The 19096-nt window shown below is 40.8% G+C and overlaps 2 protein-coding genes across 4 annotated transcripts; one reads left to right on the top strand and one right to left on the bottom strand.

The window, feature by feature from the left end:
* Window positions 1-1482: 1482 nt before the first annotated feature.
* On the top strand, window positions 1483-10310 carry LOC106940676 (potassium voltage-gated channel subfamily V member 2). The gene is made up of 9 exons (XM_015023481.1): window positions 1483-1963; window positions 2957-3094; window positions 3945-4123; window positions 4690-4861; window positions 6782-6973; window positions 7047-7301; window positions 8016-8132; window positions 8209-8334; window positions 9112-10310. The coding sequence occupies exons 1-9, from the start codon at window positions 1826-1828 to the stop codon at window positions 9409-9411; spliced, it is 1617 nt and encodes a 538-aa protein (XP_014878967.1). The 5' UTR covers window positions 1483-1825; the 3' UTR covers window positions 9412-10310.
* Window positions 10311-10527: 217 nt separating this feature from the next.
* On the bottom strand, window positions 10528-19002 carry pum3 (pumilio RNA-binding family member 3). 3 transcript variants are annotated; one of them, XM_015023479.1, is made up of 18 exons: window positions 18903-19002; window positions 17964-18064; window positions 17739-17899; window positions 17487-17661; window positions 17329-17404; window positions 16818-16911; window positions 16677-16743; window positions 16342-16516; window positions 16143-16246; window positions 15975-16053; window positions 15541-15639; window positions 15124-15177; window positions 14937-15017; window positions 14572-14714; window positions 13510-13732; window positions 12770-12857; window positions 12569-12659; window positions 10528-11017 (listed from the first exon to the last, which is right to left on the bottom strand). In XM_015023479.1, the coding sequence occupies exons 2-18, from the start codon at window positions 18038-18040 to the stop codon at window positions 10888-10890; spliced, it is 1917 nt and encodes a 638-aa protein (XP_014878965.1). In that variant the 5' UTR covers window positions 18041-18064; window positions 18903-19002; the 3' UTR covers window positions 10528-10887. The 3 variants fall into 3 exon arrangements, with proteins under 3 accessions (XP_014878965.1, XP_014878964.1, XP_014878966.1); XM_015023478.1 differs by having other exon boundaries at window positions 17964-18092; window positions 18903-18996; XM_015023480.1 differs by having other exon boundaries at window positions 17739-17897; window positions 17968-18092; window positions 18903-18996.
* Between the last annotated feature and the right edge of the window lie 94 nt (window positions 19003-19096).

Raw genomic sequence — 19096 nt, 5'->3', positions numbered from 1 at the left:
GAGTTGAGATGTTGAAATCACCAAATCTGCCCAACATTATGGCAATTACTCACTGTGTAGCAAAAACAATCCTTTAAGAGAGATTAAAAACTCTTAACATGAAATGTAATGGAGCAGTTCTAATAAAAGTAAAAAAAATTGCTGCTCTTTATAACAAATTATGAAAAAGAAACAGATTAGAAATATTATTTTGAAGCAATCTCTAATTTATAACTTTGCCAAATACATATAGTCTAAAAAACCTTTTAGATAAAGAGGAAAACTGTTGTATGGAGGGCTAAACATGCCTTTATCAAGATATGGATAATCGCCATTCACATCATAATATGTAGATCTAACCAAATCATAACTAGATTAGCTTGCAAAGCTAACATCTTGTTTTCCACATATGAAAATTGTAATCTTTTGATTAAAACACATAGTGTCCTGGTCCTGGATGACTCTAGAACAAGAAAAAATTACGGACAACAGGGACAACACAGTTAAATGTTTTATTGAACAGAAAAAAAGTTTTCAATTATATTTTCTGCACGGACATCAAATCGGCACCGGATCATCACTGTAAGACAGGGAGATGATTAATGGATGTGATAAGATAACTGCATAGGAGGGAGACTGGATCTTACTTTATGGAGCAGAGGAGGCGATCAGGTGGGATGCAGAGCATCCACAGATCCGGTGGTTGGCTGCTGGACTGGGTGAATAGTGACCGGTTTGCTTTCTAGGTTGCTTGACTGGAGGAGATGGATGGTTGGTGGGTGGACAGGCAGGAGAGGAGCCACAGGTGCTCTGAACGAGAGACAGATGCTGAGGGAGGAAATCCACAGGACCGGAGAATCAGCATGGAAGCTGAGCGCTCAGGACCTGTGAGGAAGGATGAGATCGAAGGGAAGCGAGACCATAAAGTGTCTGTGATAGCACAGCAACCGCAGTAGAACCAGGAGTAGTAAACCATCTGGTGTCTGTCTCTGGGAATCCAGTCCTCTAAGCTCCTTGATGAGTGAAATGCATGTCACCTGGAAGCAGCACCTGCCCATCACACCCTGCAGAGGAGGAAGAGGAGAGCAGACATCCTACCAACACCAAACTGTCTGTGGATATGACACGTATACTTTTACCCAGTTTTATCTGCTATGATGAGCATAAGAGAAATAAAAAGATAAGAGAATAAAGATGTAAGAGAATATAGTCAATATTACAAGAATAAAATGAAAATAAAGTAATAAAACTATGAGAATAGTTAAAACAATACGAGAATAGTCATATGAAAATAAAGTGATATTATGAATGATGATAATAGTTGTACTATTTTGAATATAAGAATAATGAGAAAATTCATACGACTTTATTCTTGTATTATTTGAACTTTGAGTTCTCATTATTCTTAGATTCTATTCTCATAATTTTGACTTCATTTTATTTTTATTTAATTTTCTAATACTCTGTAATCGGAAACATTTAAAGAACTATGTAAGTTTTTTTATTATATTCTGTATTTTAGGACTCTTTTGTAGCTCCATAGAAACTATTAAAAAAAAACACACATTTGAACCTTCAGCTCATACCAGCACATTTTCTCCACTCATGCATAATGATGCCTATAAAGTGTTTAAAGATTTAAGTGTTTAGCTCATGATCTCTGCAAATCCAGCAGATTTGTGACGACATGGTGGGATGAGAGAGAAACGGAGGGAAGAGGATGACAGCATTTAAAACTTTAAGCACCAGATCATCTCTGAGAGAGGAAATGATTTCAGACCAGGATGTTTCTGTTGGTCTGGTTTACTGGATGTTTGTAGGAGTGCGTCCGCTCTGAGCGATCAGCATGTTGAACCACCTCAGGGCTCGGAGCAGGAGTCTGTTCTGCAGCTACAAGCCCGGCGGACAGATCCACCAGGTCCAGGAACCGATCGATCACCTGGACCTGATCAGCTCCTTCATCAAGCCATGGAACTCCATGCAGGTCAGATCACTTCATTTAGGATTTAACTGCTGATTTGGTTTTTCTCTTTTCTAAAGCAGGAAAAGCAAAACCTCACATTGGATGTCAAAATTCTTCAAAAGTTTGTTAAAATTTCAGGTTTTTGTTTCTCAATTAGACTGAAAACAAATAATTTTGCAGATTTTTTGGTTAGATTGTTGTGATGATTAGTTTTGTTCTTTAAACTTTAATTTTAAGCTTTTAATTGCAGAAAAGCATTATGCTTTTCAAAATGTTAACTTTTTGCTCAGAATTTCTTAGTTTAAAAAGTCTGATTTTTTTCTTCAGTTTCCCTGATTCTCTCCCGTAAATTTGATTTATTTAAATGTTTTTCTTTTTTCTCATGTTTTGGGGACTCATAACATTGGTATTCTTGAGAGATATTTTACAGTCAAACGAGATAAAGATCGACCTGCAGCTGTTTTATTTGTGGTGGAGTTTCTCTTCCTTCCTCAGTATGACACTGCCACCACCATGCCGGAGAGCTAAGGCAGTGCTGTTATGTTTGAAAGAACTACCTCAACCCGTTCATCCTTTATTCTCATTTGACCACAAAACCCAGAACATATTTGGCTTCCTAGCAGCAATGACCTAGTATCAATAAGTGAAGGTAGAGCTTATTAATCGTGATCAACAGACAAATGAAATAATCGTCATTGTTAACTGGAGAATACAGACTCAAAAAGGGCAGACTCGTCCTTTGCTACAGAGAATGTGCCGATTTTTATCCAATTAACCCCTAGAATAAACGATTACTCGTCAGACTAATCGTTTATTCATCAGGCTAATTGATTAATCACCAGACAAATCAATTAATTGACAGAATAATCTGATACCATTCAGTCCTTTACTTGCTGGTACTTAAGTGCTTGTCTAACCTGTGTTCTTTCCTCCAGCTCATTGGGTTTATTCATGATTCTGTAAGGATGAACTGCAGTTTTGTTTCATTCTTGTCGAATGTTTCCTCTTATGCAGGACCTGAGCAGAGACATCTACGACCTTTATGCCGAGTACGAGCGCGAAGAGGTGGAGGACCGGCTGCCGGTGTCGCCGTCTCGCGTCCTGATGTCTCCAACCAAACACCTGACCCTCAACATCAACGTTGGAGGAACGGTACTAGAAAATCCTGCAGGAACGCTGCTCACCTGGTTTCTACTTAAAAAACTGAACAAACTATTAATGATGTCAATTTTATTGGAATAACAATAATAGCAAAATGTGTTGTTTTTATGTCAAGGCTTACTACTATAATTATTGATATATCAACAGTAATAACTTTATTATAGTTATTGTTGTAAAAATAATACAAAAAAGCAAAAACAGTCAAAGTAAGACAAAAAATTAAATAAGAAAGATAAAGTAAGAAATAAAACATTATTGCAAACTAGATTGAAAGATTAACATATTTAAAATCAAAGTAATAAAATATTGTATTGCATCACTTTTTATTATTGTTACATACATTCATTCTATTTATATGGTAACTGATAAAATTGCATTCTGACCAGTTTTTTTTTTTCTTTGATTTATCTTTTTAAATCTACTTTCTTAAAGATTTTATTGGCTCTAGTGGCCTTTATTTGATAGTTAATTGACAGAAAGGTGGGTAATGAGAGAAGGGGGAAGACATGTAGCAAAGGTCACCAAGGCCGGAAATCGAGCCTGCGACAGCGACTAGGGCCTCCATATGTGGGTTGTGCTTAACCCCTGCACCACCACAGCACACCCCAAATTTATTTTCACTTTTAATGTTAATGTCTAACTTTTATTTTCTCAATTCTTTGCATAATCAATATTTTATTTTTTTGCACTTTTGTTATCCCGTACTTGCCAATTGAATTACAGACTTCTACCAGTGGAAATTGCAGTTGTGTGGTTCAAAATACTTTGATTTAGTGTTTGTGACTCAGAAAAGCTCGGTTGCTCCAACGTTTTCATGAACTTTTTAAACTTTTTCTCCCAGATTTACCTCCTGCCGTACAGATTAGCCGCTCGCTACCCAAAGACCCGGATCGGCCGTTTGGCCACGTACACGGACCACAGCAAGAAGCTGGACCTCTGTGACGATTACATCGTCCAGAGCAACGAGTTCTTCTTTGATCGAGACCCAAAAGTTTTCCACAACATCTTCAACTTCTACAGGTCAGATGAAAGACAAAGCGCTTGTTATAGATCTATGCATGTTATAGGTTAGCACTACTTCAACATGTTATTACACTAGTAAAAGCAAAAAGTATCCAACTAAAAAAATCACTCAAGTAAGAGTAAAAACTTATTTGGTAAAAAGTCGAATTATCATTCATTCATTATTTTAAAATTACATCATCAGATGGACCAAAGTATAGGGTTTAGTGAAATTTTAGGTATTTTAAGGATCAAAATGGAAATAATTTATATAAGTTTAAAAAAAAATCAGGCAAAATAATATTTTTCCAAATCAGTTTCTTAAAACTTAAGAAACTTTAACACAAACTGCAGGTGTGTGTCTGTTTCTGGTGAATTTTTGGTTAAAACATGTTTGTTTTTCATTCAGTGGGTAAAAAATCCAGAAATTTTATTCCAGTAAGAGCAGAGATACTTCATGATAACATTACTCAAAGTAGTAAAAATACTCCTAATGTACATTTTTTCAAAAGTTACTCATGCAAACATAATTGAGTAACTAGTTACTACACAGCTCTGACAGTCGGTTCTCACCGGTCCAACAGAACCGGAGTGCTGTGCATTAAGGAGGAGTTGTGTCCGCATCACTTCCTGGAGGAGATCCACTACTGGGGCGTGAGGATCAAATACACGCATCGCTGCTGCCGCATCTCGTTTGAGGAGCGGCAGGACGAGCTGAACGAGCAGCTGAAGGTCCAGAAGGAGCTGCTGGCCGAGGTGGGTCCAACAGAACCTCCTCGAACTGCAACAACCTGCAGCAGCTGCACTGCAAAAACACAAAGCCGAAACTAGACCAACAATTCTTGGTCTAGTTTCGAACGCAAATATCTTAGTTCACCTGAAATAAGACAAAACTTTTAAGCAGGAAATAGGATCTTGTTTTGAGACAATAATTCCTTAACATTAATGAAAAATTACTAGTTCAAATGAGCTGTTTCAAAAACCTTTCAAATGTAATGTCACAAATCAGAAGGCACTGCTCTGTTACCTAGCAACCCCAACTAAGTCCAGCATGTTACCTAGCAACCCCAGCTAAGTCCAGTATGTTACATAGCAACCCCAACTAAGTCAGCATGTTACCTAGCAACCCCAACTAAGTCCAGCATGTTACCTAGCAACCCCAACTAAGTCCAGTATGTTACCTAGCAACCCCAACTAAGTCCAGCATGTTACCTAGCAACCCCAACTAAGTCCAGCATGTTACCTAGCAACCCCAGCCAGTTTTAACTTCGTATGCTTTGTGTATTGGCAAGAAAAATTTGCTTTTTAAAGTCAATAATTCCCTAAACTTGATGAAAAAGTTCTAGTTCACAGCAGACAGATGTGACCCATTTCATGCAGATCTGAACGGTCCAATTCTGACCTTTCCGCCTTTGTGCCACTTCCTTCTGTGGAACAAAATTATACCCGCTAAATTTAGTTAGCAGATAACTGAACGGTCATGTCGTATTTTATCCAACTTTTACTTCAGTGACGTAAAACATGCGTCATAGTTCTGCAGGAGAAGCCAGACGCGGTAAATTCAGACATAAACCATGGCTAAAGCTAGCTGACGTTAGCATTAGCAGTGTTTTCTTTTGATCTGCTTCCTTTACCGTTATTACTCTACTTTCCAGTGTTCACATAGAAGTCTGATGGTGGTTGTTTAGTTATTAGCATGAACAACCAGGCAAAAAATATTGGATTTCAGCAAACAATAACGTTGGAGTTTGTGTGCTTCAGGTTAGATTTAAATAATTGTAGGGTTTGGCAAAGATTAGGGGATGTTTAATGTGTAAAACACTTTAATTAAGAGAGGAAGTGTCACTTTGTCATCATCATCAACAGCAGGAAACCTTAAAGAGCAGTAAAACCAGAGTATGAATAGAATAATGTTCCAGTTATTCATCTTTATTTTTGCTGGTGATTTTTTTTCCACCTGAGGTTTTAAGTCAGTAATCTGCTGCCTGACCCCGAGTCTCTGACCCACATGATGCCGTCGTCTTGACAGATGGGCAGCAGAGTAATCTGCTTCTTGGCCCAGATTCAGGCAGATGTTTCCCTCACTGACGCCATCGCTTTGTTTCCCCAGCAGCATTAAAGCACAAAGAAAAGAAAGATAACCAGAAGAAACACAAACAGCAGATTTTATTCAGTTCTTTCATTAAGGGAAAAAAACTGTTAAATCATAATTTAACTGGGTTTAAACTGTAATTTTATAAATCAAATTAATCAAACTCAGACCTGATCATTATCTGATAAAAGTATCTGAGTTTTGATTTTTACATTTTAAATGTCCAACAGAATCAGCTTTGGTACGTTAGCTTGTTTAAACACAACTAAATATTTTACAGTGTTTGATCTGAATGTGTGAAATGTTGAGATAAAAATCAATTTTCTATGATCTTCTGAGGCTGAAAGCGATGGATGGATGGATGGATGGATGGATGGATGGATGGATGGATGAACATTTGGATGAACGGTTGGATGGATGAACGATTGGATGGATGAACGGATGGATGGATGGTTGGATGGACGGATGGTTGGATGAACGGTTGGATGGATGAACGGTTGGATGGATGAACATTTGGATGAACGGTTGGATGAACGGTTGGATGAACGGTTGGATCCTGACAGAGTAAGTCTCTCCGCCCTCAGCTGGAGCTGGAGGAAAGCGACTCCATGTTTGATCACATGACCTTTGGCCCGACCCGGAAGAAGATCTGGAACCTGACGGAGAAACCGTTTTCCTCCATCACCGCCAAGCTGATGGGCGTGGCCTCCTCCTTCTTCGTGCTGGTCTCCCTGGTTGCCATGACGCTCAACACCGTGGACGAGATGCAGTACAAGGTTCGGTATTTAAACCCAGAGGGAAACGGTTCTGGACCGGTCCCGTCTCACCTGCGGTTCTGACCCGCTGCAGACGCCGTCGGGCCAGCCCAGCGGACGGTTCTACGGCGAGGGCATCGAGACGCTCTGCATAGCCTTCTTCACCCTGGAGTACCTGCTGCGGCTGGTCTCCACGCCGGACCTGAAGAGCTTCATGCGCAGCGTCCTGAACACGGTGGACCTGATCGCCATCCTGCCGCACTACCTGCAGATGCTGCTGGAGGGCTTCGAGGACGAGGACGTCCACCGCCACGCCGGGGACATCGAGACCGTCGCACGCGTCGGCAAGGTAACACCACAGCACTCCACACTGCATGCTAATCCGCTAATAGCTGAGCTAATTGTCTTTTAGCACTTTAGCTAACTTTGAAAACATTTAGCGCACTTAGCTTCCCTTCATGCTAAAGCGCTAATTTACTTGTCTGTTTTGTAAACTTCCAGCTACACAAAGTTTGATATAAGATGTAATTTTAATTGAAGTTAGCGCTTTAGCAATGGATTCCGGTCTTTACTGTGTTGGTATAGCGTTTTAACATTTGATTAAATAACATGTTGGTCCACTATATACCATGCTGGTTTAGGGATTTAGCTTTAGAATTTAATAAATACAATTTTGGTGAAGCAATTTAGCATTAGATTCAGCTGAGTATCATGTTGGAGTAGCGTTCTATGTGAGCTTCAGCTAACTACCATATTGGTGTACCGCTTTAACATTAGCTTCAACTAAATACGTATGATGTTGGTGTAGTGATTTAGTGTTAGGTTCCACTAAATTATGTGTTGGTGTTGTGTTTTGATGTCAGTTTCAGCTAAATACTAAATGTAGCATTTAGCATTAGCTTCCGATAAATGTTGTGTTGACGTGTCGCTTTAGCATTAGTGGAACTATTGTTTATGATTAGCGCATTAGGCTTGATTAAGCTAACCTTTTAGTTAGCGGTGTCCTCCGCCGATGCTCCAGGGTTTTTTGAATTGTGGATCTTCTGTGTGTTTTTCCTCCAAGGTGGGTCAGGTTCTGAGGATCATGCGTCTGATGAGAATCTTCAGGATCCTGAAGCTGGCCCGTCACTCCACTGGGTTAAGAGCGTTTGGGTTTACGCTGAGGCAGTGCTACCAGCAGGTCCGGATCCCAACGGTGTGAGGACCAGGCCTGGTTTGGTTGATGTTGGTGATTCACGTCCTTCTTGTCGCTGCAGGTGGGCTGTCTGCTGCTCTTCATCGCCATGGGGATCTTCATGTTCTCCGCCATGGTGTACAGCGTGGAGCACGACGTCTACAACACCAACTTCACCTCCATGCCTCACGCCTGGTGGTGGGCCACGGTGAGTCCACTCTACAAGGCTTTGACTAGACCATTAGATCGCAGTCACCGGCTGGATCAGAGGCGGCTTTACTTCCAGGTTCTTCTTACTGTAGGAAGAAGGAAAGTAGGACATTTACAAGGCGTGAAGGAATCAGGAGACAAAGAAGGAAAGGACACTAGGAAGAAAGGAATGAGATAAGGAGGGAAAACACTTGCAAGGAATGAAGGAAGGAAGGAAATCAGGATGAGAGGAAGGAAGAAACGAAGAAAAAAAGGAAGACACTAGCAAGAAAAGAATAAGACGGAAGGAAATAAGAAATGAAGGACACTTGCAAGGAATAAAGGAACGAAGAAAACTAGGAAGGGAGGAAGGAGACAACAAAGGAAGGAGCAAATAAAGAATTAAGGCAAGGTGGAAGGAAGGAATTAGGAGACAAAGAAAGAAGTTGTGGAGGAAGCAAGGAAAGGAGAGAAGAGCAAAATTAGATAAGGAAGGAATTCAGGGAAGAATGAAATAAAACATTAGCAAGAAAGGAGCAATACAAGGAAGGACAGATATAATGAAAGAAGGAAGAAAACCGGGAAGAGAGGAGGGAATAAGCAAACGAGGCACCAGGAAGAAAGAAAGGACACTAGGATGAGAGGATAAAGGAATCAATGAAACTTTGTTCCCTTAATAAATGAAGTTGTTTAAATAAAACTGTTGATCCAAATATAACAATACATTTATGATAAAATACTTTTCAATAGAGAAATAAAAGTAAAGCAGGGCGTCTCCTCCTGTCTGCTGGTCCAGGTGAGCATCTCCACGGTGGGATACGGCGACATGCTCCCAGAAACCAACCTGGGCCGCGTCTTCGCCTTCGCCTGCATCTCGTTCGGCGTCATCCTGAACGGCATGCCCATCTCCATCCTCTACAACAAGTTCTCCGACTACTACACCAAGCTCAAGTCCCACGAGTTCGCCATGGTCAGCAGGGCGCGGGGGAAGGTCCGCTTCATCAAGAGGGCCGCCAAGCGCTTCGCCGACTGCTGCGACGACGTCGCTCAGCTGAAGCAACATGGAGGGCGGCGGTTGATGGTCGCCAACGACTAAACTCCAAAAACTGAACCTCCATCCATCAGCCTGTCGTTCCCTGGAGAAAACTAACGCACACAAACAACCCAAACACTGTAAATTCAGCTTTGTTGCTGCAACTGCATGAAGCTGGACTGATATGGAGCACCATTAGAGTCTAAAATTAACAGCAGTAATTTGTGTTTTTCAGCCTGTAATAACAGAAAAACATGGTTGGCCATTTTTCAAAGGCATATTGTCACCGTGTTATTCATTACTAAATATTTAGTTTGAAGCTAAATGTTTAAACTAAATATTTAGCTTGCTAACAAAATGGTTACCTCAAAGCTAAATAATTAGTCTCAAAACAACTAATTAGCTTATAGTTAATATTTAGCATTAAACTATTTAGCTTGATAAGTATTTAGTTCAAAGAAAGAATAATTAGTTAGCAATCAAAATATTTTCTTTGAAGCTAAATATTTAGTTTGAAGCTAAATATTTAGTTTGAAGCTCGGGTTTTTATGAATTAATGCTTAATATGGTGAAATTATGACTTTAAGGATGAACCAGGACTAAATGGCTTAGTAACCCAAAATATTGCTGTTAATTTTTGACTGTGCAACTTTACAAACGCTCCACAATTCTTGAGGAGTTTTTGGACTTTTCCACCTGGATGTTGGAAATGTTTTGACAACAAGACTACATTTCTGTTTGGGTCAGACAAAAGCCATACCGGACACATTCTAGAAAAACTTTTGATGTAGCATATTAGCTAATAATGCTCAGTTTCTCTGTATTTAAATGAAAGTAACGTTAAATTATAAACAGAGAATATAACTTTTCTACAAAACTTTTGTCCTTTTCATTGTTTTAAAGAAACTTCACTGTGGATTTGTGGCACACATTTCTGCATTTCCATATAGAACCTGCCAAAAAAAAAAACAAAGGCCAAATGGAGGAAGTAAATTCAAAACAGTGCCATAAATTTTAGTTTTTAATATCTCCAGTTATTTGTGGTACATTTGTTTCGCCCTCAGAAACTAACATTTTTACAAAGGCAGGTGTAAATGTTGGAAGCTTTTTGAGATGTACAACAATATTTAAATCAACATTAATAATAATAATAATAATAATAGCACTCTGAACACAAAATATCTCAATTTTTATTTTATTTTCAGTTAACATTTATCACTATCGCACCAAAAAAGAAAAAGTGACTGAACCAGTCCACAAACTGGTGTGTGCTGACTGGGCAGTGTTGGTGTTATAATTGAAAGGTTCGGGTTTCATGCTCCACTTTGATGAACCCACATGAATGTGTGTCATTTTTGTACGGCACATCCTTTAAATTAATGAACCAGATCAGGATTAACGGCTGAAATCTCCAAAACGTCCCCGACTTTGTCCACTTCTCACGTCGTCCTCCATGTCTTGGACGTTTTATGGTCCAAACGAAGCAACGTTTCAACATCTGCAGTCCAGTTATAATTATAAAAACCTGAAGAAATCCATCTACTTGTTCAGGTTTTGCAGCAGGATTTCGGCTCCTTTATGGTCGTTGATTCTCTGGAGCTCAGGGATGATGGCTGTCAGCGCCGCCTTCACCTCAGCAGCCACAGACGAGTCACAGCTGTTCAGGAGGCTGCAGAAACAAAACAATCATCAACACAAAACTCCTGCAACACCTTACAAAGTCCTAAATTACGAACCTTAGGAGCACCACTCATTTCAGCTGTTTGTGAGCATAAAGTTTGTTCTGATGGTGTTGACACATTCCAGATGTTCTCCATCATCACATCAGTATGTTTTGCGTTTTAACTCTGTGTAATCGAACTCTTGGGTACAACAGGTTGGAAAAATGTGAGGCTCACCTATCAGGTGACAGTTGTGAGGAACTTACTGAAGCTGATTTTTTTTTCTTTTTATAAAGCATATGCAGATGGATTATTCAACAATGAAACCACTTGAAACTGGTTATTTAGTACATTTTAATGCTTGAATTAACATCAAATTGTACAGAAAATAAAATATTTCTTCTGTTTTTGTTGTCAATGAGATTTAAAATTAATTAGCAATTATTAAGCTTAACATTGCACACACGATTAGTGTAAATTTTGATATGATGTTAAAAGGCGACACCAGGCACTTAAGGAATAAAGCAGACTTTTAATCTGTGGTATGTATTTTCTTAAAGCTGCAAAACAAAAAATATTGAGGTCTCTATTGTAAATGAGCTGTTGTAACAAGCTGTATAAATAAAAGGTAAAAATAAAATACAGCAAAATCCCTTCACTGCACAGTCCAATGAACTCCTAACATCTTTTTTGCAACATGAAGTCAAAGCTACAAGTTGAATTTCAACAGTCATTGGTTTTCATCCCACAGTGTTTCTGTCCCAAGAAACAAAGAATATTCCATTAGTGTTGATGTAAATAATTGATCTATGGATATTATTTTTTATAATCTAAAGTAATCATTTGATCCAAAGTTACATGATCAATATACATGCACAGGATTTATTTATTCTACTATAATTAAATTTGACAGTCACTCATTTTCATTCTTTCGTTGCCGAGTGTCGCTAAAAAGCATCAAACCTCAAATTAGACATAACTTTCAGAATTTTGATAATGTGTGGAAGACATTAGTAAACCAAAATATATCATTTTTATTTGCACAACTTAGTTCAGGTTTAATATTATTTTAGTAATAATATTAATATCATTTTAGTTTATTAGCTAAAATCCATTAACCACAAGCAGTTCACCCTCTGACCACTAGATGGTATCAAAGCACTTTTAATAGTGTGTGCTAGCATGAGAGGCTGATTTATCAACCGTCTCACAACAAAAGAAACATGAAGCTAATTAGCATCACCAGTCCATAAAAGATAAAATCACTTTATATGCTGATGATATTTAGACACTCCACTGTAGCAGATGAACCTGAGAGAGCATCTGCAGGGACTGGTTGCCATGGTAACCCACTAACAACTTCACCTGACCAGCTCGTTTAGCTTAAATCCCAGGTGGTTTTCTTTTTTTGTTTGTTTTTTTTTAGGTTTAAGGTGTTAAAGCTAAAATGTGTCAAAATGTAAATAAGTCATATTTAAAAAGCCTGAAAAACATAAAAACTAATTTTACAGACGGATGTTAAATCAGAGTGAACCAGCAGAGCTGAGCATGAAGCTGACCTGCAGAGCACCATGGCTCCCCGGTTGACCTTCACCCAGCTCTTCATCGTCTCCGTCCCCACCGTGTCCACCAGGATCCTGCTGAAGCGCTCTGTGGGGACAGAGACATCAGAGAGGACAGAGACACCAGAGAGGACAGAGACATCAGAGAGGACAGAGACATCAGAGAGGACACAGACAGAGACGTCCTGCTGGTCTCACCCTCCCTGCCGTCCTCGGCCAGCATGGCGTCCTGCTCGATGAGCCACTTCAGCACCAGGTGTCCTGCTGGGTGTTCAGCCATGTGGAGCTGCAGCAACAAAGACAAGAAGCTGTTTGAATCCACATGTTGTTTTTCTAATAGTTCTACCTGATTTGCTGCCCACTGAGAAAGGATTTCATATTTAGAATCAATTTCTTTCCTGTTCATTTTTATGACCTTTTGGACCTTTCAGTTCAGCACAGCTGGTTTTTAACCAACCTTGTCTCCATGGAAACGCTGCTTTCAGCACATTTCTGTATAAACATTATAAAGTTCACCAGAGAAACTCTGACATGTTCCATGAAATTATGGGAAATATTTAAATACCAGTCAGGATTTACCTGAAGGAAGGAATAAAGATACTAGGAAGAAAGAAAGGAAGCGTACTAGGAAGGAAGGGAGCAAGGAAGGGACTTCCTGCAGAGGATCAGCTGGATTCAGTTCAAATGTCAAAGATGTTCCTGCTGGAACTGGTTTTACTGGTTTTCATTCGGTGGTATCAGAGTAAATGGGGCTCCATTTATAAACATTTCTCTATTTTTAGGTTTAAGTTGCAGAAATAAAATTAACTTTATTAATTTCCTCCTCAGCGCGACGCAGCACTTTGATCAACCCAATACAGCCTGGAAGTTTCCTCCCATTATGGGATGTCACCGTTGCCATAACAACAGAAAATGGGCCTGAAACCGGTTCCCCTCACCTGTCCCTTGATGCCTCCCGGCACCAGCTCCTGATTGGCCAGCTGGGCCACGGCCGTCATGGCGGGCCGCAGGTCGCCGCACGCCGACGCCAGGATGTCTCTGACGGTGACGCTGGCCGCCTTGTCCGTTACCATGGCGGCGGCGTTCAGACGGAGATGATCCAAAAGCGGCGGGGAGGCGGCCTCCAGCAGCTCCCGCCGCCGGATCGCCATGTCCTTTTTACTGAGCAGAACCAGAACAGGCAGAGGTCATTAGAGGTCATTAGAGGTCATTAAAGGTCATTAGAGGTCATTAGAGGTCACTGGACTGGACAGAGTTTTAATGCTTGACTAACACAGAACTCTACTTCCTGTCTGGGAAGGATTAGAGGCTTTTATTGTGGAAGTTTTAGAGTAAATCTGTGAAGCTCAGCAGAAAAGTCCAAACATCTGGAGCCGACCTGCAAACATCCCATAATATTCTCAACACTCATTTATTATGATTTAGTTTAAGATGTGGATATTATCAACATTGATGCTTTTGTGTGTTTATTTTTATTTAAAGAGAAGAGGAAGGAGCTGAGGAAGGAAAGGAAAGAAGGAAACAATGACACAAGGTAGAAAAGGAAGAAAGGAAAGTAAGGATAAAAAGAAGGAAAGCAAATAAGGACAGAAAGGAGGAAAGGAAAAACCACAAGGAAGGAAAAATCCAAGGATGGAAGGAAAGGAAAGAAGGACCCAAAGAAATGAAAGAATCAGGGAAGGAAAGGAAGGAAGGACACAAAGGTGGAACAGAAAGTAAGGTAATTTTATTTATATAGCACTTTTTCAGCAACAAGGCAATTCAAAGTGAAGGAAGAATCCAAGGAAGGACACAGGAAAGGAAAGGAAGCAAGGATGACAAAAAGGAAGAAGGGCAGAAGGAAGGAAAAAAATGAAGTAAAGGTAGAAGGAATCATGGAGACGTTTGGGAACGGACTGGGGTCACGTTGATTTAATCTGACTAAAGTTTCACCCAGATTCATCATATTTTAGAGACCAGTCAGGAGCTTTTATTGTGAAATGAAAGGAAGTGCTGGCTACCTGTGTGCGTTGCCGTCTCCTTGCTCCAGCTGCTTAACGATGTCCGGCAGCATGTGGTTGGGGTTTCTGGGGCTCAGCAGGTACAGCAGAACCTTCTTGCCGTGTTTGTTTCCGAGGACCTCTGGCAGGACGGACAGCAGCTCCTGCAGAGAGCAGAGCAACGATTCAGCTTCCCCCGGAGGAACAAACCCGTTTGGAACGGCTGATTACGGGACAAACGTTTGATACGTAGAAAAAGAGCTAAAAACTGATTTTTACTGTTTACTTTTTTTAGCAAACTATTGTTTTGTAAAGTCACATTTAGTTTTGTTTTGTAATCTTATTTTACCAAAATAAAGTGAATCAGAATGTGAACCTGGACGTACCGACAGAACCGCCTGTTTGACCAGCTTGGTGTCGTCCACACAGTCGAATATGGCCAGAAGAACCAGGTGACCAAACTCCCCCTGCAGGACGAAGAGTTCACCATCATCATCATCATGATCATCATCATCACCATCATCATCATCAGCTGATGTTTGATTCGACTGCCAGCAGCGACGATGAACTCACCGTGGCGAACTTCACCATGTAGGTCTTCATGGTTTTTATAATGACTTTTCTGTCCTGAAAAACAAAGAAAATCCTTTAAAGCTGCAATTTGTAACTGGAGGAGGGACTTAGCGCTGTCAATCAACTCATGTACTTGTTGCTAAATGTGTTCATGGAAAAACAACTCAGCATTGCAGGAAAACAGTTTGTCCACCTTTATCAGTGGCTATGCTAAATAGCATTAGCATTCACAACAGGTTCCGCCTCCCGGCTCTGATTGGTTGTTTCTAGTTAGCGCCCAGGTCCACAGCTGAGTGGTTACCATGGAGATTAAAGGATTTCCCAAACATGCATGAAATGCAGATATATTGTGAAATCCCAGTAAACATGGACTGTGCCGATGTCAGAACATTAAAGCTGCTGGACATCTGAACCCACCTTCGCTGTGCCGTGCCACAGGCAGTGCATGGCGACCCGGGCGCCGTCGTGAGTGTGAGCCATGTAGACCACAGCCTCCCTGATGGACTCGATCATCTCCTGCTCAGAGTCACAGCAGGCAGAACACATGACAGATGAAATCCAACGTCATGCAAACATCTGACCACACTGGAAACAAGACAAAACTAACGTACAAGTAACTTTTAGCCAAGATGTAGGAGCTTGTTTTAAGTGAATAATTTCTTAAAGGTGATGTATTTGAACAACATTTTTCTTAGTAAATGAGACTTTAGTTGCTTAGTTGTGCTTATTTTCATCCTTTCAGAATAACCTGTTTCACAACCTCTGTCACTTTAAATCCAAATAAACTCACAAGACCTTTATTTACGCTGGAGAATACGTTTATGTTTTTACAGGAAGATGGCGGCGCTCACCGTTCTTTGCTTTTCAGGTGCGAACTGGAAGAAATCCAGAAAGACTTTATGGACCACAGAATGCCTGATGACCTGTTCTCTGTCAGAGACGCAGAAACTGTCAGTCCTGCTCATTTTCTAAATAATAACCAAAACTTAATGTGTTGTTTTTTAGTGCATATGCTTTACTTCTGCGCCAGCGGCACGATGACCTGCTTGGTCTCCTCCAGGATGTTCTCCAGCTTCTCCGGGTTCGCAGCCAACACCGTCTCCAGGGTGTTACGCTCCAACGACTGGAAAACGAGCAGAGAGGATCGGTTAGCACAGCTGGAGCTCATCGCTGACCGCCAGGACTGTGTGTGTGTGTGTGTGTGTGTGTGTGTGAGACCTTGCAGATGGCGTAGGTGTTCCCGTACAGCTCGCTGGTGATCATCAGCCTCTGAGCGAGGATGGCCTTGTCGTTGTAGGCGTACTCGACGATGCTGGAGGCGGAGGCGTGGCGGAGCATCTTGCGAATGTGACCGCTGAACAACTGGATGATGGCGGCAACCATCTCCTTGTTCCTGAGCGGGAAAGAACCAGGAGAAGAAGAAGTAGAAGAAGTTGGGTTTTTTAAGTCAGCTGGATCCGGCTGGGAAACGGCCGCCCCCTGCTGGCCGTTTCCTCTTCTCAGGTTTAGGGAAACTTGGTTTTCTGCCATCGGAACGGTCCAATCCGACTCACCCGTACATCAGCAGCTTCTTCACTATGTGTTTCCCGTACGGCGACTTGGACATTTCGAGGATGCTGTCTGCAGAGAGCGATGGATCGATGATTTCATTTTATTATATTTTAGCGCTGCAGCGGGTCAGAACCGGCGCCTACCTTTCAGCTCCTCAAACACCTCAAATCGCTGCTTCTCGTTCCCGAACTGAATGAAACACTGCAGGACTCGCACCGAGTCGTGGGCGAACGCCATCTGCAGGCAGAGGAGCGCCGTCGCATCAGAACAACGACAGAGAGAGAAATCTGAGTCTGAGCTGCAGCGTCACGCTCGTCCCTCAGGTCGTTGGTTTTCCATATTTGCCATTAGTCACTTGAATTTCAGAATGACAGTCATTTTTCAAGATCAAACTAGTTATTATTGCCACAAAATGAGACCTATTTTCATGACTTGGATGAACTTTGTCACATCAAATGTTTACAATTTTGGTCATCCTAGTCATAAAACTTTAGAGTAAAAACACATGAAGCAAAATCAGAAGCTGCTGTTTGTGAATCTCACAAGTCGTCAACTGGAATTTGTGTCACATCGATTTTGCAGTTATTTTAGTGATTATCTTCCATATTTTTTTATTTGTTTAGCAGGTTTTTATTGTTTTTTCAAACAACCAACCTGCTTCATCTTCCCTCGGATCAGTCCATGAAGCTCCTTCATCAGCTTCGTCTTCTGCTCCGTGTCACATTTCTTCCTGTTGACCCAAACATCAGCCATCAGTTGGAATCAGGAGGAAACCCAGCTGACCTTTGACCTCCTCTCTGAGAACGCCGTACCTCCGGAGATTCCCCCACACCGCTTTGCAGCGGCTGATGATGTCGAACATCTCCTTCCTCTCCGCCTGCTGCCGGTTGTTCTTCAGCTCTCTCTTCTTCTCCAGTCGCTTCTTCTTCAGCTCTTCTTCTGTGGGCGGCGGCTTCTTGCCGCTCTTCTGCCTCTTCGCCGGCGGACCTGATCGTAGACGCAGACACGACTCAAATGCTGTCGTCCAACAAAAATAAAACACAACAACAAGGATGTAAACTCACCACCGCCCCCTGCTGGCCGTTTCCTCTTCTCAGCTTTAGAGAAACTTGGTTTTCTGCCATCGTTTGGTTTTCCTGGTCTGCTCTTCTTCTCTGTGTTCTTGTACGGCTTGAAGGGTTTTTTCGCTCCAGGTTTCCCTCCGAATTTGGTTCCAACTGAGTCTGGAATGAGTCGACAAGCTGAAGCCCGAGTGTAAGAGTTTAACTCCTGTTAATTTGACACACGTCTCACCTTTTCCTTTTCCTTTGAATGACGGTTTTCGTCCAGGCTGAGAGGAGAACGGTTTTTGGGGTTTGGCTTCCATGCTGACGTGGGATCCAAGGAAATGCTGAGAGGAAACCAGGAACAAATCTCACCTACAGGTGTAAACACAGTTTAACCCAAAGCAACAGCTGGAAGGAATGTTTAACCGGTTCGGGTTTAATTAGCCTGTTTAATTAGACAGAATCATTCAATCTATTCAATCTGAACCTCAGGAAGAGTTTTGGTTTTAAAGTGTAGAGTTCTTTTAAATAACAAAAACAGGTTCAAATTTTATCTTTTTTTCTGTTCCAACAAATGAAATAGACTTTTGAAATTTTTAATTTCTAAGGTTTTCAGCTCATATCGACAGTCTTCAGTCAGAGGACTCTTCAGATTTGTTGTAAAACTGACTGCTACAGGAGATCCTTCCTGCCCAAAACATCAACATTCACAACGACTCTTTGAAATACTTAGATACCATGAATCACTTCAACATTTAATTTCCTTTAGTAATAAAATGTTTTTGGATTAAATATTTAAATTAAAGATCCACAACATGCAGAGTTTGTTTCACTTCCTTTGACTTTATTCCCATCGCAGTTCGCCTGAACAGAAAATATTTCCCGTTCTAAATCGCTACATCCACAATATACATTTGAATATTTATCAATAAATAACATTAAGTCGTAGAGACAAAAAATTAAATATTGATTTTTGTCGCTGTGTTGTAGCATAAAACTAAGTAACGCCTTTGATTGAGGAATCCATCGGTAAACATCATCACTCTGAATAAAACCGTGTTCTGTAATCACATTATGCTTCTTCTGTCGCTTTCTAACCATCAGTGTAAACATAGAGAATAGTTTACAATATATTACAACTGAAAGTAACGAATTATTGAACATTTTCAAGGAATAACTTACAGTTCAGCTGTACGACACGTTGTTTCAACTTCGTCCCATGCGTCTTGTTGTCGTTCCGGTTTACGACAAAGCCGTAAGTCATCTGTCGTTGTCGTAAAATATGTCTGCCTTCATAGATAGAGAGTTTAAAGTTTCCATTCTACTTTTGTCATTTGTTTGTACGCTTTAATATTCTAAAATGCGCCCAGATAACA

The sequence above is a fragment of the Poecilia latipinna genome, unplaced genomic scaffold, assembly GCF_001443285.1.
Source record: "Poecilia latipinna isolate Pla-1442-1.1 unplaced genomic scaffold, P_latipinna-1.0 Scaffold3315, whole genome shotgun sequence".
Taxonomy (NCBI): domain Eukaryota; kingdom Metazoa; phylum Chordata; class Actinopteri; order Cyprinodontiformes; family Poeciliidae; genus Poecilia; species Poecilia latipinna.
This window is presented reverse-complemented; position numbering and strand designations above follow the sequence as displayed.